We start from the raw sequence: 21,525 nt of genomic DNA on the forward strand, positions 1-21,525 counted from the left end.
GAGCTAAGGTACTTCCCAACTCTAAAATTCTTTGATTCTGTGAATCTACTAGAAAGGGAGGAAATAAACATTTATTAAGCACCTACTGTGTACCAGGGGGCAGCTAGGTGGTGCAGTGGAGAGAAGGCTGGGACTAGAGTCAGAAAGACTCATCTTCATTAGTTCAAATCTGGCCTCAGACACTTAGTAGTTGTGTGACCTGGGCAAGTCCAAGCACTTTACAAATATTATTTCATCTGATCTTTACAACAATCCTATGAGGTACATACTATTATTATTCCCAAAAGTGAGTGAATAGCCCTGAAAAAGACTTAGCACGCCCTCTCACCAGAGGTGCTAATCTCCCCTAAACATACACCCATCACTCAGCTTTCACCTGTGGCTCCAAGAAGCTGTAGCTTGTGCAGTGGCCCCTCCACAGAAAACCATCTTGGCAGACAGGTTACGCTAGACTGAGGGTAACTGGTAGACCGTAAACCCATTGGTGAGTTAGGGGGATATCAACTTCAAGCATGTGGAGACTTCCTCCAGCAGAATGGGCAGATAAGAGCAGTTTGTTCTAATGGGCCATGAAGGGTAAATTGAAGCAGGCTCTGTGGAGTGCTTAGAACTTAGCCAGACATTGAAGATGCCAAGGTCATCCATTGCTTCCTCAGACACTGCCAGTCGCCTTTTGACTTTTGTCTTACCATTGAACTTCAATGACTCTGGAAGAGAGGGTGAAGCTGGCAACTCTGCCTCACTAAAATCCAATTCATACATAAATCAAGACATCACCCATCATCCACTATTTTACCATTTTATTTTTTACTATTTTACTTTTTTAAAAATTTTACTATGTTATCATTTCTGACCTGTGATAGAGCCTTCTGACACTTGACATTGACCCTAACGTTGTGATGTCATTGTTCCTCTTAAAATATGAAAGATGAATAACAACAACATTATTCCCAGTTTGCAGTAGAGGAAAGTGAGGCAAACAGGTTGAGTGAACTGCCCCGGATCCCACAGCTAGCAAATGTGTGAGGCTGGATTTGAGCTCAGGTCTTTGTCACTCCAGTCCAGCACCCTATATTCACTGCCCCACCTAGCTGCCCTATTAACCTCTGCTCATAAAAGTATTTCATACCAATGCAGCAGCCAGCTACAGTCTTCATATACACAGCTAATCAACACTTAATTATAAATCTGCCTTGCATCATTCTCTTATCATTTGCCATATGTTTGTTAGTATGTCCATGTATATGATATTTAGCTTCTTGGCTAGATTGTAAGCTTCTTGAGGTAGGAATCAGGCTCTTCTGTAAGCCCTGCAACAACCAAAATAGAGGACTCAATAAACACTTGAATGGATTGACCATTGCTTGAATTAAAAAGAGAGTAGACAGAAGAGAGACTGTAGCACTTCATTCTAGGAGAGTGCAAACATTCCAGTGCTTTCTAACCCACTTGCCTATTAGTGTGAATGAGCATTGATGTGAATAGAAGTGTAGATTAAATTATATACCCTGTATATATGAAAACAAAACAAAAAAAAAACTCCGTAGTATTAATGGAGAGAACCATGGAGTTGGAAGCCTAGATTCCATCCATGTGACAGTCCATAAATCCTGCCATGCTTCTAAGAATGTCTGTTGTTTTGTTTTGTTTTTTTCTATCCATATAATTGTACTACCTGTCTCAGAGAGGTGTTGAGTTAACCTCTGTCATTTGGAAGGTACTATAGAAGATATGAGTCACTTTTATTTTTACAAAAGCAAGGCACAAAAGTTTTTTGTTTGTGTTAGAGCAAGAACTAAGTATTTGCCATCCCTTCTCTTTCTCTAGGGGTACTTGGTGGGAAATTCCTGGAAAGAGGTCGCATAAAGAAACCCGGACAATTGCTTTTTAAGAGCGAGCCCTCTGAATTCTACAAGGCTCAGGATCTGTTTGTTGGTGCCCATGTTTGCTTCAATGGTCACGTCTTCATTTTGTTGAATGGTGATGAATATGCCTTCACCTACATGGAACAGCATGCAGATGAGGTGAATAGGCCTTCCCTTCCCAACTATTTGTCTTGCCTTTTGAGTAAACTACATTCTTTCTCCCTCCATGCCCAGCATCCCTATTTCTCTCCCACCCCTTCATTTCACCACTGGTTTTATGTCATTCATTCACTGAGGAACCTGGCACACATAACAGAGCTGCGCAGCTTAACCATCGGTCTTGCCACAGAGACCAGTCCGTTGTCTGGTCTGTTTATGCTTGTGAGATGGTGCCTCTGGGATCATGAATTCAGGTCACATTTGCCATACAAACCCACACAGTTCCATCAAGTTTCCTGGCTTTTATGCTGGCACTGACACTGTTTCAGAAAGAGATTCAGCAACTATAGAAAAGCAATCAAATTTGGCAGCACATGTTGTGCTGTTCCAGTTAATTTGCTTATGCTGATAATAAAGGAATAGATATTAACCAAACAGAAGTCCTACAGGAATCTGATAGTTGTTGTGGCTGCAGCTTCTTAAGGCCAGGGTCACCTGAGGCATTGGCATAAATAAGAATCCAGGAAGAGATAAGCTCAATCTGTTGAGAGAGAATTAGGGGAGGCATGCAATGGGGAAGGCAGAAGAAGGAGGCAGAGGAATGCTGCTGTTCTTAGTGTATTATAGGATTTCTACATAAATAATGAAAGTAAATTTTTTTTTTAGTTTATATAGTATCTTTGCATTGAAGAATTCAGCATACACGAACAGCCTAGGAACTATTTGCCAGTTTGCATCAAGATAAAATTATGTTATCATCTATTTAATAGAATAATGATGATGATTTTTTGTTGTTGCTGTTAAGTTGTTTCACTTGTGTCCAACTCTTCATGAGCCCAGTTGGGGTTCTCTTGGCAAAGATACGGGAGTGGCTTGCCATTTCCTTCTCCAGCTCATTTTACAGATGAGGAAACTGAAGCAAACAGGGTTAAGTGACTTGCCCAGGGTCACAAAGCTGGTAAGTGTCTGAAGCTGGATTTGAACTCAGGCCAGCCCTCTATCCACTGCACCACCTAGTTGCTCGATGATAATTTTACACGAGTATAATAATACGTACCATTTGGATGCAGATTCTGCCAGTGTTATCTGGCCTTAAAATGTTCCAGTGGGATAAGCTGCTATAATAAACCTCAACAAATTAAATCTTTTTGTCAGAGGTGATTAGAATGTCAGTTATAGAAAAATGTTAGATTGTACATTTTAATATATACATGCGCTTTGGACTATGATTTTGGGAGCTAATGTAACTTGATAGTCATTTCCTTTCTATTTTTGTTGTTTATATCCTTACCATATATTTAATAATTTCTGAAAACAATATGACTATGTTTTTACAATTTGAAATTACAGTTTTGGTTTTGAGGTAAATTATTTATTTACTTTTGATTTTGAGAGCTAGCACAGTGCAGTAACTTGCAGGTTGGCCTTGAAAGCCCAGTAAAACCTGGGTTCGAATTTTATTTTTGACATATTAGCTGTGTCACCAGCAAAATACTTAATCATTTATCTTCTCAGTAACCCCAGAAATCTTTCTTTATTCTTTTTTAAATTTTTAAAAATTTTTAAAAAATTTATTTATTTTGATTTAGTCCTTTCCTTTCTTTTCAGGTCTCAGCTTTCCAAATGGCAAGTGTACTCACTAGTAGAAAAAAAATAAGATACACATATTTTTAAATGATTAAAGATTATGCAAAGTTTTAAAAGGCATGCTTTTCAAGATTTCACTACATGAAAGACAGAAATTCAGTTTAATATTGTGCAGATTTTTATGCCCCACTATTCTAAATTCCTTAACCAGTCTTGCAAGTAGCTCAAGAACATGGATAAACATAATAGACTTATTCATCTACCTGTCAAATTTATGTCATCTCCCTTATTGTGTAGATCCCTTCTGAAGAATCACACACAGAACCACTAGCATAAATCAAGACATGCACTGGGATATTGTGTAGACATGGAGGAAGGGGGGAAGAAAGGTTGGTTCTTCAGTTTTATTAAAATTCCTTCACTCACCACAATCTGTTTTTTTTCAGGATTGGGGTCCACGTTAACCACAGGTTCTCTAACATACTTAATTGTAATAGTTGTCCTACTTTGCTGAGTGGCTAGGTAACAAGCCATACATTTATTGTGCCCTATTCTGTTGTAAATCAAATTGTTTATTTCAGGTACATAGCAAAAAGAGGGCCTCTGATGTCGGTGGGGGAAAGGAAGAGGCCCAACATATATGCCACTGAGCTTTATACAGAACTAAAGGAGTGGAGATAGAGGGGGGAGTTGGGGATGCATTCATTTCCTTGCCAGCCAGGTAACACAGTGGAAAGAATGTTGAACTTGGAATCAGGAAGCTCTGAGTTCAAATTCTGCCTCAGGCACTAACTAGCCATGTGACCTAGCCTCTCTCAGCCTCAGTTTCTTCATCTGCAAAATAGAGATAACACCTAGTTGATTGCAAATCTTGACACCCTGTGTAAATGGTAGCTATTTTATTACTGAGGAACATGAAACCTTCAATTCAATTTAACAAGCATTATTAAACACCTTCTGTGTGCAAGGTGTTATGTTTTCTATACAAAGCCAAAAGCAAGCCAACTCTGCCCTCAGGCTCCCAGGGTTTCCTTGACTAGACAGAAACCCTTTGCTTTGGTTATATTTTTCAGTCTCCCACTTACTACTGGACCTCCCAAGGAATACAGACAGGTCTAAGTGTCATGATAGATATCAGCTACTTGAGGGGTTCCTTAATCCTCAGCTACTATTGGAAGAATTGACCAAAGAAAGGCAACAAACTGTCTAGTGGAACTAGTTAAGAGAGCTACATTTTAGTTTTGAGTAAATATGTAAGGTGATGTTTTGGTGAGGTGTGTTTTGAAAGCTATATAAGTTGAAGCACACTTAAGTAGTCAGTTTTACACCTTAGTTTAAAATATCCTCATCCCTATATTGGTGTTACCATGACCAAATACTCTATTTTTATCCTAATTTTTTAAATGTTGCGTTTAATAAAATAAAATAAAATCTATTTTATTTTAAGGGAAAAAATCATATACTATTTCTTAGTCAATTTCTTAATATTAATATTTCTCAATATTTCTTAATATCGAGTAGGAAACTTTATGTTCTTAAAGAATTGACTGGAGGAAATGATTTTTTTGCAGGTTTGTTAATTACTTTAGAAAATTCTGATACTATTTATTTATTTATTTATTAAGGCATTTGGGGTTAAGTGACTTGCCCAGGGTCACATGAATACTGTTTAAACCACTGTGATTTATCTCTTTATTTTAATAATCTGGAAGACCTAAAATCACACAAGAATTAGGAATTTTACATGTTTAACATCAGCAGAATTGGCCCCACTAAGTCTTTAGCTATGTTTCTTTCTTTACATGTAAATACATCTCTCTCTGTCTGTGTGTGTATATATATATATATATATATATATATATATATATAATATATATATAATGTATATACATATATATATGCACAATATATTTCTTTTCTTTTCTTTCTTAGTTTCCTATGAGCAACATTGAAATTATCCTGAAAAAACTGAAAGCTATTGGAAGCCCCAGTGCCAGAGAGATCAAGCTGGTCTTTGCATCCACTGATCCTAAGCACACAAAGGTGCTGGATTATGAAACATTCAGGTAAGAATATGGGAGGACATCTTTTGCTTTTCCTTCAAGATTTCCCAGTAGGTATTAACACTATTTTCTGGAGTCTGTATATTTTATGGTGATGTTTTTTCTTTTCTTATTACGGTATGTGATCTTTTTTTTTATGCAGGATATACAACACTATGTAGAGTAGATATAATTATTAGCTACTGGACTGTGGGGCAGGAGCTGCCATTTTTCTTATTTTTGTTCCTAACCCCAAGCAGAGTACCTTGCACACTGTAGGTTGGTTGAATGTGAAAAGAAATTCAGATAGAGACACAGGAAACAGCAAGCTGGCAATAGCTTCTTCTAAGTCATGCATTGAAACAGCAGAAAAATACTAGGGATCACCAATGTGAGAAAGGGAAAATTGTATGTACAAATGAAAAGCCTTAGCAAAAGACTGTGAAATAAGAAGAGGCCAGTACAGTATGAGATGGATAGATAGTGTCATGAAATCAACAAACATGAGCTTACACAGACAGACTTGAGGAGATAGTGGAGGACAGAAAGCCCTGGCATGCGATGGTCTATGGGGTCATGAAGAGTTGAATACAGCTGAACAACTGAATAATAACAACACATATTCAATTAGAATCCTGAAAGAGATGAGGCAAAAGTTGTCACATATTTTTATAAATGAAATAAGAGTGCTGGAAGAAATATTGAAAAAAAATGAGAACTGGAAGAAAGAATTGGAAAAGGAATTAACAGATAATCTTGCCCAGGAAATAAACTCCCTGAAAATTTGAATGGACCCAACAGAAGCCAATGACTTTGTGAGACAATAAGAAATATTAAAACAAAGTCAAAAGACTGAAAATATAGAAGACATTTTAAGGTATCTCATAGCAAAAACAACTAACCAGATTTTTTTAGAAAATCAAAAAGAAAAAAAAAATAAGAATGGTTGGACTACCTGAAAGTCATGACCTGAAAACTAGTCTAGATAACATATTTGAAGAAATCTTAAAGGAAAACTGTCCAGATCTCTTAGAACCAGAAAACAAAGTAGAAATAGAAAGAATCCACTGTTCATCTTCTGGAAAAAAAAAAACTGCAAAATGAAAATTCCCAGGTACATCACAGCCAAAATCCAGAGTTTCCAGGTCAAAGAAAAAATACTGCAAGCAGCTAAAAAGAAATGATTCAATTAATTTTTAAATTTATTTATTTTTTAGTTTTCAACATTCACTTCCATAAGCTTTTGAGTTTTCAATTTTCTACCCCTCCCTGCTGTCTCCACTCCCCAAGATGGTGTGCAATCTGATATAGGCTCTACATATACATTCCTAGTAAACATATTTTCACATTAGTCATGTGGTAAAGGAGTATTAGAACCAATTGGAGGAAGCACAAGAAAGAAGAAACAAAACAAAACAACAAAAGAAAAAAAGTAATCAAATAGTATGCTTCAATGTGCATTCAGATTCCATAGTTCTTTCTCTGGATGTGAATGGCATGTTCCATCATGAGTCTTTTGGAGTTGTCTTAGATGCTTGCATTGCTGAGAAGAGCCAAGTGTATGAAAGTTAGTCATTGTACAACGTAGCTATTACTATATACAACGTTCTCCTGGTTCTGCTTATTTCACTCAGCATCAGTCCATACAAGCCTTTCCAAATTTTTCTGAAGTCTGCCTGCTCATCATTTCTTATAACATAATAGTATTCCATTACATTCATATACTACAACTTGTTCAGCCATTCCCCAGTTGATGGGCATCCCCTCAATTTCCAATTCTTTGCCACCACACAAAGAGCTGCTATAAATATTTTTGTACATGTGGGTCCTTTTCCTGTTTTTGTGATCTCTTTGTGATACAGCCCTAGAAGTGGTATTGCTGGGTCAAAGGGTATGCATATTTTTATAGCCCTTTGGGCATAGTTCCAAATTGTTCTCCAGAATGGTTGGATCATCTCATAACTCCACCAACAATGCATTAGTGTTCCAATTTTCCCACATCTTCTCTAACATTTATCGTTTTCCTGTTTTGTCATGTTAGTCTGATAAGTGTCATATAGTACCTCAGAAATAATTCAAAGGGACTGAAGAGCTGTGGTCAGGATCATACATGATTTAATAGTCACCACTCTAAAGGAGCAAAGATCTTAGAATATGATATTCCAGAAGGCAGAGGATTTAAACTTAAAGCAAAAAACCAACTTATCTAGCAAAACTGAGTGTAATCCTGGGGGCCAAGGAGGAAGAGGAAAATGGACTTTTTAATTAAATAGAGAGTTTCCAAGTATTCCTAGTGGGCTGTGAAGGAACTTTGAAGGTCAAACACAGGAGTTAAGAAAAACATAAAAAGGTAAGCACAAAAATTTACAAAAGACTAAACAAAGATAAACTATTGACATTTTAATATAGTGGGATTAAAAATGTGTTCCAATCATCTAAATCCTATCACAAGTCATAGAGGGAGTCTAGATAGATGCCTGCAAGTGGTTCTGTTATGTCTTGATGATCTTAAAAGAAGAGTGGAAAGGAAGGGAAAAGAACTACTTATCCACAACAGAAAGCAGAAGTAAAACAATAGCATCGGAAGTATATTGTTGGCATTCCATCTTGTGGAAATCTCAAACTCAAAAAAATCTCAAACAAAAAAAACCCTGTTACTGTCATTTGCTTATAGTCCAGCTCCCTGGGTGTTACATAAAGCTCTACTCCTACCTTCGATATGATCACAATTTCAATGTCACATGGCTTTTGAGAAAAGACCACTACATATACATAGCCTTCTTTGGAAGGAAGTGAATACTGAATTCCTAGTTGGCTAGAGAACTAAGTCAAATTTATAAGAATACAAGTCATTCCCCAATTGATAAATGGTCAAATGACATGAACAGGCAGTTTTCAGATGAAGAAATTAAAACCATCTGTAGTCATAAGAAAAAAACAGCCAAATGTTGAATTATGTCCAACCATAAAATAAGAAAAATAAGGAAATAACATAAAACCCTCAAAATGAAAATTCAGGAAACCAAAACAAAATTTAAATGTTTTTATTTGTCTTTAATGCGTGTAGCAATACAGGAAATTCTGCTTTAAAAAAGGAAGAAAAGAAGCAGGAAGAAGGAATTAAAATAGTCTCTAAACTCCCAAAGCAGAAAAGTTAAAAATTGGCAAAGCCACGCATGTGTTGCCCCCATGTTCTCAGAGTTTGCATATTTGCTTGTTGGAAGGTGAAAATGAAAAGAAAAAGGAGGTATTCACTGTCTCCTCTGTCCTCCACTTTGAAACATGGGCATTATTTGGCCTGCTCCTCTTACCAGGCCTAACTCTAGTCTCTGACATAAACCCTGCCCCTACAGAGAATTCTCTAGGCAGATATGGAGATGGAGCAAAAAATGGAGAAGACAATATGACCTGACAGCCTATAGTCCTACCAGACAGCAAAAGCAATTGACTCACTTTCACCTAAGGGAAAAAGCCATGGTCTAAGCTTTATCCACTTTGGAATGTTTATTAAAATTAATAAATCAATGTCATTCTTTGTCACATCAATTCTAAGCCTCCATTTAGTACCCAGATGTACTGACAACTAAGACAGTCAATGTTTCTTGTTTTTGTAACTTCTTATTCCAAACTAATGAAATTCACGATTCAAAAGCAGTTGTGATTGATCATATTTTATAAAGAATATTTATGTATTAAAGTATGAATTAAATGAGGAATTTTTTAAAAAAGGACAGAATAAACTTGGGATTAAACATCTACCTCTCAGACAGAAGGGAAAAAGGGGTCAATGGATTCTTGGGCAGTGGACAGTTATCAACCTGAAACATGCATCTCCCTAGCCAAGGCTATCATATATATTTAGGTTTTTTTTTTTAATTTATTTTGCTCTCAGTTTTTTGGGTTTTTTTTTGCTTTGGCAATCGGGGTTAAGTGACTTGCCCAGGGTCACACAGCCAGTGTCAAGTGTCTGAGGCCAAATTTGCACTCAGGTCCTCCTGACTCCAAGGCCAGAGCTTTATCCACTGCACCACCTAGCTGGCCCACCATAGTCAATCTCTACCCTAACCATGGCAAGCCATTTCTCCAGTCTCTTGTCTCCTTACTGCTCATTCTTAGTGGACCAATTGAATCTTCCATTCAGCCTCTTCTTGGCCTTCTGTGTCCATATGTGTGGCTGCCCGGGCGGCGGCAGCAACAGCAGCCAGGGCAGCCTTGCATCTCAGCATCTTCATACTGTCTTTCTTGTGCCACAGAAAAACCCTCTCCAAACTCCCTGCTTCTGCTTCAAGTGAGGGGAAATAATGCTTTCTCTTTTGAGACTGAGCCACTCTTTAGTCTGTAGGTCATAATAAGCCAAAAAATTCCATTCTGGCCAGCAGAACTTTTATTCCCAACTGTACATGCCCCAGGGTGGGGGTCAGGGCAGGGAGGGATAAAATGGGCTACAGTAGAAAAGGGGAAATTTAAATTTAAGGTCAGCTGAAAGATTCCTTATCCTAGGGACAATGTGAATGAATGAGTTCAGGAGTATGTAAATTAAATTAAACCTAGAAGACAAAGAAGGCTTTCAATTCTGACTGAAGGTTTTGACTTTTGAAAAGTATATGGGAGGGAAGCCAAGCTTGATGGAGGAAAGACTTGGGCCTAGAAATCAGAAAATAAGCATATAAAAATGTAGAAGCGAGTATGTTCTGTTATTGTTTCTTAAGCTGCCTGTGGCAATGATGACTGGTAACCCAGATAGCTATTAGAGGTTTAAAATATTGGAAAACTTACTTGCTGTTTTGTGTAAGCATCAGTGTGTCTCCAAAATGTAGGCTCATAAAAGTCTAGAATGTTAGATCTAGAGGGCTGCTTAGAGATGTTTCTCATCTCAAATTGTGCTGCCTGGCAGAGAAATACCGAAATTTCCTATGGCATACCGTTCTGTCCTCAGTTGCCAACCCAGGCAGCTGAATTCATACTGAAACCAGGGGGAAGGAGGAAGTGTCAGGGATGAGAGAAGCAGGATGCAGGAAGAGAAAATCCTTTTCTAAAAAGGAATGTTTTACGAAGTAAGGACCTTTGGTAGTAGGAATTTTGTAGACTAGTTGTGAAACATGGATTTATTCCAACAATTATAGTTTATAGATAAGGAAAAGAGGTTCAGAGGGGGTTATAAAGTACCTTATCCAAGGACACACAGCTAGTTAACACTTGAAAGAAACAGATCACGTATGCCGTATTTAGAATTTCCAACTTTTTTGTAACAATAAGAATTTGTCATTTCTTTGCAACAAATGTATGTATGTATATGCACAAATATGTATGTGTATGTACATATATATATATATATATATATATATATATATATATATATATATATATATATATATATATATATATCATTGATGAGGTCTGGAGGTTAGGGGTGCTGGAATCTCAAAATCACGACACATGGGTTCTGTGCGAAAGAATTCGACCCAAGCCTTCTTTCAGCCAAAAACAAGGTTTATTGAAGATTCGCCATATTAGCTAGACTCTTAAGGAATCTGAGCATCTGTGGGCTATTGGCTAGATTGTGAAAATTTGGCAGTAGCTAGATTCTAAGAATCCCAGCATCTCAATGGAAACAAGATGGATCTTATATGCAGAAAGCCTGTGGGAGGGATCTAGGAGTGGCCAGGTAGTTTGGGGTGACGGAAGGAGGGGCCTATGGAGATCTGGATGGGAATGGCCTATAAACTGGGATGAACAGAACACCTGGGACCTGGACAATGGAGTCTAGCTAGGATTAAGTGTGGGAAATGGCCACGGGCCATAGGGAGGTAAGACAATGGAGGGGAGATTGAGTGTAGCCACAATGTAAGGCCAGTTGATGGGATTGTAGCTTCAGGCAAACTCCAGAGATTTGGCCATGTGGAAAAGTCCATGGTTTTTCCTTTCTAAAGTCTAGATCCTCATCATTGTGGTAAAAATTTTTGAAATTCAATTCAACATGGATATTTATCATGTGACTATTATGTAAAAGAAATTCCCCATTCAGTATGGTTAATATAGTCACACGCTGTAAGATTTTAATGTGTTAACAAGTTGTAACATACTGTGATCACTTTATGAAGTTCCAGCACCTTTCTGATTGGGTTAAAAATGGAACAACTTGATTGACTGAGCAAACAAACTATCCTCAAGTTTGAGGGCTTTGAATAGCAAAGCCCTGGATGAATTTCAGATTACAAAAGTGGGAGAGATTGCGGGGCTAGAGCTGCCTGCTGAGGAGGGAAGGGGTGTTTTCTCCAAATTCACACCACACACACACACACACACACACACACACACACACACACAAATACACACACACACACACACTATAGCTTTAAAGTGGAGCTACTAAACTGGAGACATTGCATCCATCAGGGATGATAAGGCACACACTAAAGAGATATAGGAATATATGAGACTGATCACATAAAGGAAGAACCTGAAAGAGAGAAGATAGTTGGACCATGGAAGGGAGCAAATCCCTGGTAAACCAGCTGAGCAACCCACCCAACAGAAATATGGTGCCGAAGGGTACATGAGGACTCTGTGAAGAGAGAAAGGACTTCCAGTATCAGGAATTTTGTTGTTCACACGTTTTTCAGTTGTATCTGGCTCTTTGTGACCTCATTTAGGGTTTTCTTTGCAAAAATATTGGACTAATTTGCCATTTCCTTTTCCAGCTCATTTTCCAGATAAGGAAACTGAGGCAAATAGGTTTAAATAACTTGCCCAGGGTCACACAGCTAGTGAGTGTCTGAGGTCAAATTTGAACGCAGAAAGATGAATCTTGCTAACTCTAGGCCTGATACTCTATCCACTGTGCCAGCTAGCCTCCCCTAACCAGGAATTTGTTGCCACGTTTTTATAGGTCACATATTTACGCTGCACATGTACTTTACTACTATGACACCATGATATCATTGGATTGAGCCCACTCTTCCCATGGATATAGTGTATTTTTATGGGATTATGGGGAAGAATGTAATTACTCTTATTGATATACCATCTGAGTATAGCATGCCATTGCTAAAAGCTAATTGCATTTAGCAGCTAATTGTTAATGGAAAGCACACCAGTGGGGTTTCATGAGCTGTGATGTTAGGAGCATAGACCCATAAGGTTACCCCTAGAACCTAAGGTAGTTGTAACCCCTTTGGGCACTTAGCCTGCAAGTATGAGTACAGGTTGGAGAAGGACCAGTGAAGGGAGCTACACTCTGGGGCCTCATCTGGGATATATTTGAATCCCCTCTTGCAGTGACAGTCTCCATCTGGGACTCTTTCTTGGATGACCTAGGAGGGATCCATTGGCCAAAAAAAAAATTATCAATTTTTATTTTATTTCATTTGGAGAGTTGATTCTCTAATTCTTTGACTTGTGTTATGGCCCACAAGTTAGAACAATTTCTTTGAAATAGTTTTTAGATGATAGAATGCTTAAGTACTGATATCTATATAGTATATGCCTGTTCTGAGTACGGAAGCTATTATGAGCAGCATGGATCTTGTATCCCTAGAATATTGCTCACTATGGGAACTCATCCATATACATTAGGTAGTGTTGTGTAGAAGATGGAGTACTAGAGTACTAGGCTGGAATCAGGAAGACCTGAGTTCAAGTCTATCCTTGGATGCTTACTAGCTATGTAATCCTGGGCAAGTTACTCTACCACTTTTTGTCTCAGTTTCCTTATCTGGAAAATGGGGATCATAATAGCAACTACCTGCCAGGGTTGTTGTGAGGATAAATGAGATACTTGTAAAGCGCTTAGCACTGTGCCTGGCCCATATAAGTGCTGTGTAACTGTTAGCTATTATTGCTGTCATTCATGCTTTTTTCTCTTAAGCAGACTTAGACTGCTTGCTTTATTGTGACGTGAGTGAAGGCAGTCTGTCTGAGATCCTTGTGGACTGCAGGTCCAAATGCTTAAATTTCTAAATCTCTTTGGTACTTTTCTGAGTGTGTTTTCTTTCTTTTCTTTTTTTTCTTTCTTTCTTTCTTTCTTTCTTTCTTTCTTTCTTCTTTCTTTCTTTCTTTCTTTCTTTCTTTCTTTCTTTCTTTCTTTCTTTCTTAAAGAAAACTAGTTCATTTGTCCTAGTGAGGGATGAATTCAGATCTCTAGTTGGATTTCTAATACATTCCAGGGATCTCTGGAGTAATTTTCACCCCTCCTTTTTTCAGACTAAACATTTAGATCCTTGAATCTGTGCAATCCATATCAGAGGGGCACTTATGGGAGAAACAAAGCCTGAGCACCTTGGCCCCATGTTGGCCCAGGGACAGTTTTTTGTAGTCCTTGGTGTGCCCCTGAGGCAGAGCAATTAGGCAGAGAGGGCAAGTGCCCCAATGCCTGCTGGCTCCAGCAGATCTGTGTCATTTCACAAGGAATATGCTAAGATACTTGGGGAGGTGCAAAGGTGAAATACAGCTCTGATCTCAATCAGTGGTCATATCCAAAAAACATATGGCACTCTCTGTACCATGTGTCCATCACCGCTCTGTCAGGAGGTGAGTAGCATGCTTCATCATCAGACCTCCAGAAGACACCATTGGTCATTGCACATTGCACTGATAGAGCTGGCCGGTCTTTCAAAGTTGTTTTTCTTTACAATATTATCACCTTGTATTAACTATTTTCCTTGTCATGTTACTCATGTCACTCTGTGTCAGTTTGTACTACCCAAGATTCCCTGAAATTGTTTCACTTATCATTTCTTAGGTGTAATAAAATTTCATTATATTCATATACCACAGTTTCTTCAGCTGTTCCCCAGTTTTCTAGGAGGCAATCTAAGGCGCTCTTTTACATTCTAGGGTGTTTTTTCTTTTTTTTTTTCTCTCCTCTCCCCCCTCCCTTCTTCAGGATCAGAAAGTTTGTTTTGTTTGTGATTATTACATTCTCAGTAATATCCTTCCTCTTAAGATGCCATCTCTTCCTATCCTTTCTTTTTTCCTTGTTGAACTTAGTGTATTTCTTCCTTTTTTTTTTTTGTGAGGCACTCCAGGTTAAGACACTTGCCCAAGGTCACACAGATAGTAAGTTTCAAGTGTCTGAGGGCAGATCTGAACTCCTGACTCTAAGGCCAGAGCTTTATTCATTGCGCCACTTAGGTGCCCTGAATTTGGTGTATTTCTAAAGCAAGCTTTTTGATGTGTAACGTGTGCGTTCAAACTTCCTCTGTCCATTTCAGATAAAAGTCCAACTGATGCCCACTCCCCACACCCTTCCCTGCCTCCATGTTTGGATATTTCTCCAGTCCTCTGTTTATGAGAAATTGCAAGTTCCAGCCCCTTTTTGTCCTTCCTACACTAGTGTGATTCCTTTTACCTTTTCTCCTTTAGACCCTCAGAATACCACCAATCCCTCTCTCTGGCTTCTGTTTTTATTATTTAACTTTCTTCTCCTTTTAGTAAGATGTTAGTGCTACATCATAGGACTTTTTTTCTCCCAATCACTCAAATTAATTTAGATGTCTAGGTTTCTCTGAACTCCTCTGCTTGGATTTCAAAGTCTCTACTCAACCATGGTCTGTTCAACAAAAATGCTGGAAAGCCCTCTATTCCTTTAAAAGGCTGTTGTCCTTCCCCTTAAATATTATACTCAGTTTTGCAAGATAAACTATTCTTGGTATAAGCCTATTATATCTTTTGTGTTTTAGACTATTGTATTCCAAGATTTTTCATTTTTAGTAGCAGCTATCGGGTCTTATGGAATCCTGATTGTGGTCCCATGGTATTTGAACTTCTTTCTGAATGCCTGCAGGATTTTTATTTTAACATGGGAACCTTGATTTTGCCTATGACATTCCTAGAATTTTTTCTTTTGGAGTTTCTTTCAAGAAGTGATTGATCAATTCTTATCTTCTCTTTGCCCTTTGGTTCTAATAGATCTAGGCAATTTTAGTTGATTGTTTCTTGAAATATAGTGTCCAGGCTTTTTTTTTATTTGTGTTTTTTGGGGAGTCCAATGATTCTTAAATCATCTCTCCTTGACCTGTTTTCTAAGCAGTTGTTTTTGATATCAGATATCTTACATTGCCTTCTATTTTTTAACCTTTTGTATCTGTTTTAATATTTCTTGTTTTGTTTTATTTTTTCCCATGGGGTTGTTGATTTCTATTTGGCCAATCTGGTATTCAGGGAATACTGTTACTTGCGTAAGTTTTACCACTATTTCTTCTCAGCTATTGATTATCCTTTCAATTCTTTCTTCCTGAGCTTTTATTTAATTTTTAATAGCTAACTTCATTTCTTCCAAATGTTCATGTAGTCCTTGTGGATGTCTTAATCTGAAATCATAACCTTAAACTAAATTAAATCTTAAACTCAACATGTCCAAAACTGAACTCATCTCCCCCCAGTGAAACAGTCCTTTCTTCCTAATATCTCAGTTGCTATCGAGGGAACAACCATCCTCCTACACCTACACTCACAACCTGAATGTTATCCTTGACTCCTCACTCTCTCATTTCCTGTATCCAATCTGTTGCAAGTCCAGTCATTTCTAGCTTCACAACATCTCTTGCATAGGCTCTCTTCTCTCCTCTGATGTTGCCACTGCCTTGGTTCAGACTGTTATCATTGCATACCTAGATTATTTCAGTAGCTTTCTGGTTGGTCTCCCTTCCTTAAGTTTCTCCCCACTCCAGTCTATCCTCTATTCATTTGCTAACACAATCTTCCTAATGTTCAGGTCTAACTATATTACCCTTCTGCTTGGTAAACTCCAGTCACTTCCTATTACCTCTAGGATCAAATGTAAAATCCTATGTTTTGCTCCTAAAGCCTTTCACAACCTTTCCTCACCCCACCTCCCCCACACACCTTTCCAGTATTCTTACACCTTACTCCCCCTGCACCAACTCTTTGATCTGGTGCCACTGACCTCCTTGCTGTTCCTCCCACAAGACCCTCCATCTCCTGACTGCATTTTAACTGGCTTTCCCCCATGCCTAGAATGTACTCTTTCTTCCTCTATGCTTCCTGTCATTCTTGGCTTTCTTTAAGTCTCAAATAAAATCCCATCTTTGCAAGAAACCCTTCCTAATTCCCCTTAATTCTACTGTCTTTCCTTTGTGATTAATTCTAATTTTTTGTATATAGTGATATACCTGTTAGAATGTGAGCTAATTGAAAGCATTGGCTGGTTTTTGCCTTCCTTTGTATTCCCAGCACTTGGTACAGTACCTGGCACATAGTAAATGCTTAATAAATGCTTTTTGGCTTGACTTGAAACCCCTTGGTACTTTGACTGGCATGCCATTAGATTGGTAAAATAATTGAAGTAGGATTATCATTTAAATTATTTTTACACAGGTTGATCATGGAGAGTGAATATTTCTCCAATTATTTATCTTCCTTTATTTCTGTAAAGAATATTTTATATTTCTATAATGAATGTTATATTTATCAAGTCAGCTGATGCAATAAATAGAGTGCTAGACCTGGAGTCAAAAAAGTCTGAGTTCAAATCCAGCCTCAACACTTATTAACTGTGTGACTCTGGCTAAGCCACTTCTGTCTGCCTCAGTTTCCTCATCTGTGAAATGGGGATAATAATAACATCTACCTCCCAAGGTGTCTGTGAGGATAAAATGAGATATTTGTAAACATTAAAGCATTATGCTTTTTCTTCTTCTTCTTCTTCTTCTATTATCTTGGTGGGTGGGTTCAAATATTTTATATATTTTGCTATATTCTAGCTACTCTTATTAGCTTTTATTTGCAATATATAGAAATACTGATAATCTTTGTGCTTTTATTTTCTATTTTTGTACTATACTGAAGACCATTATTTCTTTGATTTTTAAAAAAATGTAGAATTCTCAAAGTAAATTCATATCATCTGTAGTTGGGAAAACTCATTTTTCTCCTTTGCCTATGTATATTCTCTCAACTCTTTTCTAGTCATCGCTATAGCTAGCATAAATTATAATGGTGACAGTGAATAAATAGCCTTATTGAGGTCTCTAGTTATCCCTATTACATGTGATACTGAGTCTTGATTTTTGATAGATATTTTGTTCTATATTAAATCTCTTTATTTTTATGCTTTATAATATTTTTAAAACATAAATGAGTTTTTAAACATAAACAAAATTTGTATTTTGTTAGAAGTTTTGGGGGGCATCCTTTGATATGATCATGTGATTTTAAATCTGTTTGTTAGTAATATGATCTGTCATATTTTTAGTTTTCTAAATGTGGAACCAATTCTTCATTTCTGTTTGGTTTCCAGTTTGGTTATAGTGAATGATCTTTTGAATGTATTGCAATAGACTCTGATAAAATTTTATTAAATATTTTGCCTCAGTGTTAATTAGTAATATTGGCCTATAGTTTTCTTTCCCTGATTTATTTTTTCCAGGTTTTGATAGGAATAGCATATTGTTTCATAAAATGAGTTTGACCAGATGCCTTTTCTCTCTCTCTCTCTCTCTTTCTCTCTTCTTTTTTTTGCAAATGTAGCATTGCAGTTACTTTTTTTGGATGTTTGAATTTACTTTTAAGTCAAGGCTTGTTCAATTTCTTTTTCTGAGGTTGCTTATTTTAAATGTTCTATTTCTTTTTCTGTTACTTTGTCTATTTTATATTTTTATAAAGATCGACTTATTTCCTTTAAGTTGCTCTTTCATTATTTCCCTCTATTGCTTATAAAGTTATTGTAACACTAAATTCTCTCTCTCTCTCTCTCTCTCTCTCTCTCTCTCTCTCTCTCTCTCTCTCCTCTCTCTCTCTCTCTCTCCCTTTCTGTGTGTGTGTGTGTGTGTGTGTGTGTGTGTGTGTGTTTATGTATACCACTTCTTTTACCCAGTTTAGGAGATACTTGATCTCATGTTCCCAAAAGATGTCAAAATACATGCTAATTGTAAGAAATAGCAAGTTCCTTTCTCTTCTCTTTCATTCAGCCCTCATGAAATCCTTTTTTTATCCCATTCTCTCTTAAAGCAAACAAGACAGTTTAAAATCAAACACCTTCCTCTAGGTTTGATCTTTTTATTTTTTGATTATTCCTCCTTTGTCAGTTAAAGAAAAATTCTACAAGAAAAATAGTTTCTTTTCCCTATATTAGTATGCAAGCACTTAATCATTGTTTAGCCCTTTAAAATGACTCAAAATAATTTACCTTTCTAGATTTTTCTTGTCACTCGTATTTATAATTTAAATAGTTTTCCCAGCTTCCCCTTTTCCCCAGCAACAAGATTTAAAAGTCTTGTTTCACTGCTATAGAATTATAATGTTTTGCGGTTGCATACTTTTTTCTTTTGGTTTTTCTTCTTCTTTCTTTTTGGTATATTTTATTTCAAGTTTTTCTTTCCTTGATAGTCATTGATGCATAAGTCTTATGTGAGCCTAATTGTGGCACCTTATCTTATTTTTCATGGATGTTTGCAGTGTTTTTCTTTGACCTACAAACTGTATATTTGGAGTATGACATTTCTAGGCATGCTCAGTTTGACATTTCTTCCTCAGATGACTTACAGATTCTATTATTATTTTGTTCACTGTTTCTTGTAGTCTAGGATACTTAAAAAAATTTCTTAAAATATTGTGTCCAGGGTTTGTTTTTTGTTTGTTTATTTATTTTTTCAAGAAGCCCAGGGATTCTTATGTTATTTCTCTTTATTTTGTTTTTCAAGTTAGTTATTTTTATTAGGCGATATTTTAATTCATTCTTCTAATTAATCTTTCCTTTTGTTGTTGTTATTCTGAATTTAGCAAATGTGAGCATAAACATTTCCATGTACAAAGAGGAACATAAAAACAGGATTATATGTGAAACTGTAAATCTGTTCATTACAGTTTTTTAAAAGTACATAATAAAATTCATTATGTTAGTTTCAAAGCTGTCATTTTTATATGGATTTTCCACTGAACTTCCTTCTCTTCTTCTCTGTGCATTAAAAATGCTTTAATGATGCTATTTGATTTCTTGTTATCTTTTTTACCATCACTATCACTCACCTCTTCTCATCCTCAGATCTTCTGCCCAAAGTTATAACAGTAGTCCTCCCTTGTAACAAATAAGTATAGTCCAGAAAAAACAAATCCTCACATTGGTCATGTCCAAGAATATATTTTTCATTCTACATCTTGATTCTATCACCTCTCTCTCAGGAGGTAGGTAACTTTATTTATTAATGGTCCTTTGGAATCATGGTTGGTCATTGCATTGATCCTCCTTAAGTCTTTCAAAGTTGTTTTTCTTTACAATGTTGTGGTCATTGTATAAATGATTTTCCTGCATCTGCTCAATTCACTCTTCATTAGTTCATGCAGTTTTTTCAAGTTTCTTGGAATCCATTCCATTTATCTTTTCTTATAGTACAGTAATATTTCATTACATTCATATGTCATCAATCAGTCAATAAGCACTTATTAAGCATCTACAAAGTGTCAGGCACTGTGCCTGGTGCTGGAAATACAAAGAAAGGCAAAAGGCATACCTGCTTTTAAGAAGCTCATACTATAATGAGTGAGACAACATGAAAACAGTTGCATACCAATAGTTATATACAGAATAAAATAGAGATAATCAGTATAGCAAAGGCATTAGCATTAAGGGGGATCAGAAAAAGCTTCTGCAGAAGGTGGGATTTTAGCTCAGACTTGAAGAAAGCCAAGGAAACCAGAGGATGGTTATTAGGATAGAGAGAATTCTAGTCTTAGGGGACAGCCAGTGCAAATACCTGTAGTGTAGAGATGGAATATCTTATTTGAGGAACATCAGGGAGGGCATTGTCATTGAATCAAAGAGTATGTATCAGGTAGTAAGGTGTACTGGAAAGTAGGAAGGGACCAGGTTGTGAAGGGCTTTGAAAGCCAAATAGAAGATTTTATATTTAATCCTGGAGGTGATAGGGAGCCAATAAAGTTGATCGTGGTGGTGGTGGGGTCACTGTGGTCAGCCTTACACTTGGGAAAATCAGTTTTACAGCTGAGAAAATCAGTTTTACAGCTGAGTGGATAATGGACTAGAGTGGCAAAATAGTTGAGGCATGAGACCAGTCCAGGAGGCTATTGCAATGGTCCAGGGTAATGAAAGCCTGAACCAGGGTGGTGGTGTCAGAGGAGAGAAAGGTATATATAAAAGAGAGATGCTATGAAGTGTTATGAAACTCAGTTGGAGTTGGCAATATTGAATATGAGAGAGAGAGAGAGAGAGGGACAGAGAGAGAGAGAGAGAGAGAGAGAGAGAGAGAGAGAGAGAGAGAGAGAGAGAGAGAGAGAAGAGAAAATCAATCAATAGGTAGTAAGACCACCAGGAAAGAGTAGTGTCACAAAAACCTAGAAAGAGCAGAGTATGAAAGAGAAGAGAGTACCAAAAGCTTCAGACAGTTCAAGGAGAATGAGGATTGAAAAAGGGCTAAGAGACCATTGGTAACTTTGGAGAGGTCACTTTTTATTCAATGATGAGGTTGGTAACCAGACTGTAATGTCTAGAAGAGAGTGAGAGGAAAGAAAGTAGAGGAACTTGGCCACAAAAAGGAGGAGAAATATAGGACAGTAGTTTATAGGATGAACAGATCAAGTGAAGGTTTCTTGAGGATGGGGAGATATGAGCATGTTTGTAGGCATTGGAGAAGCATCCAGTAGATGAGGAGAGAAGATAAGTGAGAGAATGGGGATTATAGAGAGAAGAATCTAGTAGAGAAGATGGAGTGGAATGGGATCACTTGTGTAGATAGATGGGTTTGCCTAGGCAAGAAGGGCCACTTTTCATGTGAGACAGACATGAAGATGGAAATAGTGGCAGAAGGCATCATGATCTATGAGAAGGAATGAGAGGAGGGAACTTTCTGTGATGGAATTTTTTTCCTCAGTTATTTCAGCTGAAAGTATGGGGAAAA

The 21,525-nt window shown here is 37.2% G+C and overlaps 1 protein-coding gene across 1 annotated transcript in view; it reads left to right on the top strand.

Moving 5' to 3' along the window:
- Positions 1-21,525, top strand: part of EFHC2 (EF-hand domain containing 2) — a 250,745-nt gene that overhangs the window by 156,516 nt on the left and 72,704 nt on the right. The window contains exons 10-11 of the mRNA XM_020996051.2: positions 1,828-2,024; positions 5,544-5,677. Of these exons, the coding sequence (XP_020851710.1) occupies positions 1,828-2,024; positions 5,544-5,677 (331 nt within the window). The remainder of the gene's footprint in view (positions 1-1,827; positions 2,025-5,543; positions 5,678-21,525) is intronic.

Source organism: Phascolarctos cinereus, unplaced genomic scaffold (assembly GCF_003287225.1).
Source record: "Phascolarctos cinereus isolate Bilbo 61053 unplaced genomic scaffold, phaCin_HiC Scaffold_726;HRSCAF=1367, whole genome shotgun sequence".
NCBI classification, from domain to species: domain Eukaryota; kingdom Metazoa; phylum Chordata; class Mammalia; order Diprotodontia; family Phascolarctidae; genus Phascolarctos; species Phascolarctos cinereus.